Below are 7,872 nucleotides of genomic sequence, written 5' to 3' on the forward strand. Positions count from 1 at the left end.
TGGGTGGAGTTGACTGTTTCGTAATAATTACTGTATACAATGAAATCTCGATAATTTAAACTCCAATAACTCCAAACAACTGTTAAGTCAAATAAAGAATCAGACCCTCTGCTGCAGGTGAGCCTATTTGGACTGGCCATCAGTCTCGCCTAAGTTGTATTTGCGTTTAGCAACGTGCGCGCACATAACGTTTCCTGCGGAGATTGGGCGAGGGTCCAGGACATATTGTCAATATAGGGGAAGGGACTCAAGGGTGCTAGTTGGAACGCCCAATTTCCGTAAAACCCGTCAACCATGTCACCAATATTTCCGGGGATGGGGAGAAATATTTCCAGGGATGGGGAGAAATGGTTTTTGTTATAGAGGGGAGATGGTGATATTGAAATCGCTGATATTGTGGAGGTTTATGTTTGTGCTAGGATTCATATTGTTTAAATGTTGTTTTAAATTGCGCGCCGATTAGGAAGGTCTTGCTGTCAACAGTTGAATGAAATTAAGTATTTATTGCCCACCGATTGTCTCATGCGATGTCTCATTATATAAAGCTCATAAATAATGTTGTGCTAGAATATTGTCCAGTCAATTTGAACATTGATTTTTCAAGGTGCCAAACCATTAAGGACGTATACTATACACCAACTGTACAATTAGGTAATTTAGATGAAACGCGGTTTGATCTTGGCCTATACAACGTCGTATCCATCGTTCTCACTACAGAGGAGAGGAGGGGGCATCCAGTGGGGGTGGGGTTGGATATTGTGTGGGCGTCGCCAGGATTTTTTCTAGGGGGGGGGCCAAAACATATTTTTGCCTAAAAAATGCCTGTTTTTCTCAACACATTCTCGATTTATCAGTTTTAGAGGGGGGCAGGGACGTTTTGCCCCCCCCCCCCAAACCCATTAAATTCACACCACTATGACTTTGCGCCTCTTTTTTGTTTTGTTTTTTTGCTTTTCCGGGGGGGGGAGTGCCCCCCCCCCCTCTCGCGACGCCCATGCCTATTTATGTTACTGTGAATGGTCACTTATATTTCCGGGGAAGTGGGCAACAATTTATATTTGTTATGGTGAAGGGGGTGTTTCTTATGTATTAAGTAGAAGTTAATGTCATTATAGCAGTTGGTGTTTTTATTATGGTGATGGGGTTGTACAGCAAAGTATTGTAACACGTTTATTTGCAGAAGAGAGTAAAACTAAAAGAAAGGACATATTGGAGCACTTCATAATTATGTCAAGCACCACATGTTAAATGTATTTATTACAAAACTGTGAAAATAAAATCAGGTATACACGAATTTTTTTAGTAATAATGTATTTGCATTCATTACTGTACAGGGTAGTACTTCGACAAAACTCAGGGGATATAATTGTAGTCAGTTTTCGGAGCAATTTTCGCAAGGGACGTCGGTTCAGGCTTGTTTACCATAGGCACGAACATTCCATGAAAGATTTTCAAGCAAGACGGCCAAAGGTTATTGTGCAATTGCAGTTTTTTGTGTTAAAAGCTGTAATCATAAATAATGACAGTGGCATTGTAAGTTACAGGACAACATTTTTTTAATGAGTGTTGGTGAAAACTCATGAGATATGGAGGGGTATGCGAGTATGAATATTTTGTTGTGAAATTTTAAGAGTGATTATGTAATTTGGTAATCAAAGACATTGTTTTGTTATCAAATAAGTTTGCCAGGGTCGACACAGTCTGCTTGGCCAGTAATTATCGGGTAGTCATTCCATCATTATTCTTGGGTACAACTAAGCCAAGGATATAATGTAAAAAAAGGATGGACATAAAACAGCAGAAAAGAGTGATTTTTTTTTCACTATTTCATGACTTCTAAAAATGAAATTATGGCTAGAAGGAAAATGTGTTTTGAATGGGTAAAGAGAAAAAGCAGGAATCTTGCAGTTGAACTGGAAAGAATAGGTGTGTCACGTCTTCGTCTTGAGTTGAGATTATTGCTTTGGGAACTGGTTGAAGCATGCACTGGAGCATGCTTGGAGCATGGTTTGAGCTGGTCATGTGATGTGGGTGTCATCGGGAGTCCTGTGTAAAGGAGTTAGAAAGAAAAGAATAACGACTAATAAGGTGAAGAAAACTTGTAAAAAAAATACATCGGCTAACAATAGCTACAAATAAATTAGACAGGTGTTGCAATACCCCATTTATGCGGAATGCACTACTGAAGTACTAACCAAACATGCCAAACAACGAAACATGTCTTAGTTATATGTTGTATTTTTGTGCCCCCCCCCCCCACAAACAACAATGCTTCTCATTGCCAGTGGCGTTCGAAAGAATACCACTTTTCACAAACAACAATACTTATCACAAATGAGACTCACCGTTCAAAGAGAAAACTGGAGCAAGGAACAGATACATCAACCATCTGTCCTTGCTCTATGCATCAACCATGTCAACAACGCTGTGCTGAAGAAATGTGGGGCAAGTTGCATGCGCTGCATGCTCATAACGAACGTATACGTGGCACGTCAATTATCCGGCCCATACGCTGCATGCTCATAACGAACGTATACGACGTGGCACGTCAATTATCCGGCCCATACGCAAGATGGCCGGCGCGGCCGGCTCAATGGGGAAGGGAATTATGGGAAAATAGGGTGGAAATAGCCGGGCCCCGTTCCGCATCCCCCGCAGCCAACGGGCGCGATGGGGACGGGAGACCGGTCGGGAAAATGGCAGCGCCCCCGAATCATTTTCGTGATTGTAGTATAGATGGAGATCAATGTGTGCAACGGTTACAGCGCCTCCTAGTGTTAAATGACTAGTGCACAACACTATGATCGACATCGAAGTAAGGTTATTCCGTGCACGACGATTTTGGACAAACAGTAGAGGTTGATATTAGGGATTTTGTGCCTTTTCCAATCTTCTCTGATGCGGATATTAAAAGCTAAACATGTCATCGTAATAAAACAACAACACAGGAAAATTGGGTTTACGATCGTCATGGTAATTAGTTCTGAATCGCCGCAAAGACAAGTTCCATCAATTATTGATATAATCTGAAGGCTGTCCGGTCCACCAAATTGTCATCACTCAAAGTATGCGCGTTGACAACAAACAGCCATCAAGGTTATTTTCTCTACAGGCCGGCAGTAAACATTTATTCTGCAACCAATTAAGTAGGTTTATGGTCAATACCACAATAGGCACCTTGGCCTAGTAATTATTCTTAGTAATATTTATTTTAGCACTATAAAAATGGACGCTGTAGTTTTTTATTTTGCAAAATGTGAATGTTCTTATTTTCTCGTGTTTAAACCAAGTCCTTAAAGGGAATATACAACATTTGCAAACATCAAAAAAAACTACCAAGTTTTTACGAAATACCCTACTAGGATGTTGGTAAATGACAGTCTAAAGCATCCTGTAAAATTATGGCACCTGGTGTCAAGTCATTTTCAAGAAAATGGTATTTTTGTATACATTTCCAACGGTGGTCGACCGACCACCGTTGGAAAAACCTAACTATTTTTCAACTACTGCTCCAAATTTACAATTTTTTTTCAGTCCAAATTTAGTTTGCTATTGGTTACATGTTCATGAATGGGTGCAGGCCAGCTAGACTGGTTCCCTTACCTTACAATTTTCCGACATCTATAAATTGATCCATTTTATCTTTGGTGGAGTCAGGGAACCAGATTACTTAAACAATTTTTGTTTTCTTGGTTTTTCAAGCATTTTCAAACACAAAACTTAAAACATGTCACTTAAACAATATTTGATCTATTATACTAACCCCTCAAATAGTTCATTTCTGAAAATTACAGCAAAAGCCAATGATGTACATTCCCTTTAATTTTCACTGGAATTACTTCACTTTTTTTGTTTCCGATATATTACGGGTGGGTTTTTAAGGGCACCGCCAAAACACCATACTATTAAAAATTGAACCGTGTTTTGAATGAGGTATTTGCACCTTATTTCCACCAGAATCTCCAAAACTCTGTACGTTTCCGTGGATGTACTAGCCTTGACCAAGCCTATCAGCTTGTTCACATACGAACTTGTTCCCGCTACTGCACACCGCGCGCGCCGCGACACAATCACTAGTTGTACTATACCGTTAGCCTCAACGACCCTTGCGTGTGCTTTGTGTGCATGTACGTACGCCCCACACACACTTCCGCAAACAGCCGTACGTACAGCAAGTCGAGGCCTCGACTTACTGTACGGCTGTTTGCGGAAGTGAGTGTGGGGCGTATGTACATGCACACAAAGCACACGCAAGGGTCGTTGGGGCTAATGGTATAGTACAACATTGTGTTGCTGCGCGCGCGGTGTGCGGTAGCGGGAACAAGCTCATATGGGAACAAGCTGATAGCCTTGGTCAAGGCTATGGATGTACATGTTTTGCAGTGTGTGTGAATTTGAGGGAAATAATGGCAGAGCACGCCCAAATCCCAAATTCAGTGTATTGGATTTAACAATAATAGTTATGAACGATGGAGTGGAGCCCACGATGCGGCCTATCTACAATTACATCCGAGAAAGTCATTAGCAGAAAAATGAGACTTTGAAAGTGGCACCTATATAAAAAGGAACATAATTATGTCAGACTCAGTTTTCTCACGGGAGTTAATTTGAGCTCCTCCCTGGTAAAATATATTCAACGCGTAATAGGGAAACATTAATACAGTCGGGATTATGTCCAAAAAGAACATGCTCGTCAAATGTATTTGTTTTTTGTTTTGTGATTGATGATGACACCGAAGTGATATTACATCAGAAAACATCATAGGCAAGATTACAGGGGTTAAAGGGGGTCTAATAAACCTCTCCCCGCCGTTACGAAAACAATGCAGAAAAACCACATGCCGCCATCACCCCGCCCCCCCCCCTACCCCGCCAGGCTGCATCCGCCCCTTACTTAGTATTCCATTCTGGGACTAAGACAGTGTAATTATGGAGCTGTCCTTGCTTCACCCACCTGAGCTGAAGTGACGAACACACCTCCGTAAACGTGTCTCTTGGGGCATCATTACGTGTCTCTCAGGGCATCATTACCGGGGGCTTTGTTGCTTTTCCTCGGAATTTTTTTGGAATTCATCTTTTCCAAGTCACGTTTTGCCACTGAAGGCATAACAAGCTCATTAAAGTCGTGTCAGAGACTCCTCTGACGTCAGCATTTGTGACACTCAGTTTGGTGTCATTTCAACCGATAAGATATGACATGTAGTTACATGTAGCCACGGTATTTAATCCTTCTTGACTCCCAGATGACTATGAACGTGTAGAGTTTGCCTGATATTAACCATCGTCTGTCATCATCCTTAATGACCCTTATACGTTGATGACCGCGGTTTTGATAACCATTTTGAGTGTCCACAGACAAGCTCAATGCAATCAGCCTGCCCCGTATACAATGCATCGCTGCCAGTGACGACCATTGTACTCCTTGAATGCTGTGCCTTTTAATTTCTCCAGTAGCCTTTATAGTTGCATGCAGTGACGAACCCATCACATAATACACACTGCCCGTGACTTGGTTGGCGTCATCACAATGCTCTCTTAGTCAATCACAAGTTTTCAAGGTAGCATTTGCAAACGGCATCTTCAAGTGTTGCATCATTGTATCATCATCATTCATTTTCTCAGTTAAATAGACTGATCAGAAGCAGTTCTGCTCCACCAGTAGTACCAGGGAAGTTTAACAATGGAACTCGAAGGCCAACCTGAAAATGCAACACCTGGTTCTGACGGTGCTGATCTAGCTGGAGCACAGGATATCGCGATTGGCGTGGTTCTGTGGTTGATGTCCCTCTTCGGCGCAGCAGGCAACTGCCTGACGATCCTCGCCATCATCACCGACCGCCAGCTCCGCTCCCAATCGTCCAGTTACCTGATCGTCAACCTGGCCGTGGCTGACATGGTGGTCTTCGTGGTCATCGAGCCGTTCTTGGCCTTTGGTACAGCCACCCGTACCTGGCCCTTCTCCACACCGTTCTGCGCATCCCTTGGAGTCCTTGTCAACCAGCACATGGTGGTATCCGTGTGCAGCATGACGGCTATAGCCGTCAACAGGTACTACAGCGTGGTCAGGCGCACCAGCTATCACCGTGTGTTCACCGGTCCAAGGACCCTCATCATGTGCCTTGCCACATGGTTGCTTGGTTCAGCCTTATTCCTACCGCTGGTCGCATCCCCGTTCTATGCCAACTACAGCGCCTACTACGGCGTCTGCGTCGTTACATCGCAAGACACCAAACTGGGAAAGGCCGTAATTACACTGATTGCTTTGAATATTGTTGTCAACATAGTCATCAGCTCAGTGTGCTACCTGCAGATCTACCGGGAGGTGAGGAAGAGCAGGCTCCGAGTTATGCCGCAGGTACCCCTGCCTGGCAGTGACGGTCAACCTTCCGAAGACCAGCCCGCCTCGAATGGGTCAAATCAGAAAAACGGCGTCCCTGCACGGATGGCCATCGCTAAGCAGCAGATCCACCGAGCTGATGTCGCTATTTCTATCAACCTCTTCATCGTCTTTGCCGTATTCTGCATCTGCTGGACACCCTTGGCTATCTTCATCTTTATCCAGACCTCAGTTAGCGTGCAGCTCATTCCCGGTTCGGTGTGGCAGACAGCCTACAAATTGGTTCTCTTCAACTCCACGCTTAACATCTTCATCTACGCCTGGAAAAATCGCAAGTTGCGATCGGCCTATATCAAACTTTTGAGATGCCAAAGACGTACATGAGTAGTCCACATTGCGTGTATAACAAAGGCCGAGAATTAGGACAAAAACGCCTCACGTGTTACAAGTCTTAAATTCTGTAGGTAAACTTAAAGGCATGTAGGAACATTTGCAGCAAAATATTGTCATTCAGTACTGTTATTGGATACAGGGAACATGAATGAAATGGCGGCAGCATGATAACGGTTTCTTACCCGGAAACTGATACCTATAGGTAGGACTGGTACGAAATACCCTGTGATTATTCCGTGCCTGTCGTTTTGGAAGAAACCTAACATTGAAGGTTGTTTAAAAAACAATGAATGTGCCCATGGGCACATTCATTTTATATCATTTTTTATCATTTTATCTATTTACGAGAACCCAACAACTGTGCATACTTTTTCTCTCATTCATTCGTTAGGCATTTGCCCGTGGTCTCCTCCTCAAATTATACACAGTTGGGATCACTGGCTACACTCCCACCACAGCCCGTCTTTCCAGTACTGCTGCTTTCAGTTCGGTGGTGTCACACCCTGACCCTGCTTCGACCATATGCGCGTGCACAAGACCGTGACGCCCTCGCACACACACACGGCGGCCATTTTGAAGCTCTCTCGAAGCTCCCTCAAAGCCCCACAACGCACGGATCCGTATATAAAAAGCACAGAATTACAAAAGTTTAGGAATCAATTTGAGATCATCAAACACATTTTATTTATTCATTTTGCCCACAGTGTTATTTTACTCATGTTACATTTTGTTCAAATATATAATTTTATTTCATGACTTTGCGTAATGTTATGTGGCCAAAGGGAGTGTCAAAATGGCGTCCAGTGACTTCACTCCCACGGCCCGGCCCGAAGCGCTATCCAGTCAGTATATAATAGAGATCATTGATCTTTGGTCGGCATCCCTCAGTGGCATCCCATCCACAACAGATGTCGCCATGCCGCCCTGCCGAAGTATTCTCTGTTTACTTAAAATGTATAGAAATAATTATGTAGTATCCACTAAGCTAAAACTTCAACAAGTTAGATGTTAGGCACTTTTGTTATTTGGTTAAGATTTTTTGAACAATATTGTTGCTCCAAACGAAAATAGAAAATGCACCAAAAAAAAAAAGAAACTTTGTACAAAGATGTACCTTTAAGTACTTGCATGAATAACGATTA

The 7,872-nt window shown here is 43.0% G+C and overlaps 1 protein-coding gene across 1 annotated transcript; it reads left to right on the forward strand.

Moving 5' to 3' along the window:
• Nucleotides 1–4,955: 4,955 nt before the first annotated feature.
• On the forward strand, nt 4,956–6,826 carry LOC119741183 (5-hydroxytryptamine receptor 7-like). The gene has a single exon (XM_038216898.1). It carries the CDS (start codon nt 5,681–5,683, stop codon nt 6,719–6,721), a length of 1,041 nt encoding a protein of 346 aa, XP_038072826.1. The 5' UTR covers nt 4,956–5,680; the 3' UTR covers nt 6,722–6,826.
• The last annotated feature ends 1,046 nt before the right edge of the window (nt 6,827–7,872 follow it).

Source organism: Patiria miniata, unplaced genomic scaffold (genome assembly GCF_015706575.1).
Source record: "Patiria miniata isolate m_02_andy unplaced genomic scaffold, ASM1570657v1 HiC_scaffold_5, whole genome shotgun sequence".
Lineage (NCBI taxonomy): Eukaryota > Metazoa > Echinodermata > Asteroidea > Valvatida > Asterinidae > Patiria > Patiria miniata.

Coding starts and splice junctions, on each gene's coding strand:
- LOC119741183 (XM_038216898.1), top strand. CDS start 5,681: ATGGAACTCGAAGGCCAACCTGAAAATGCAACACCTGGTTCTGACGGT.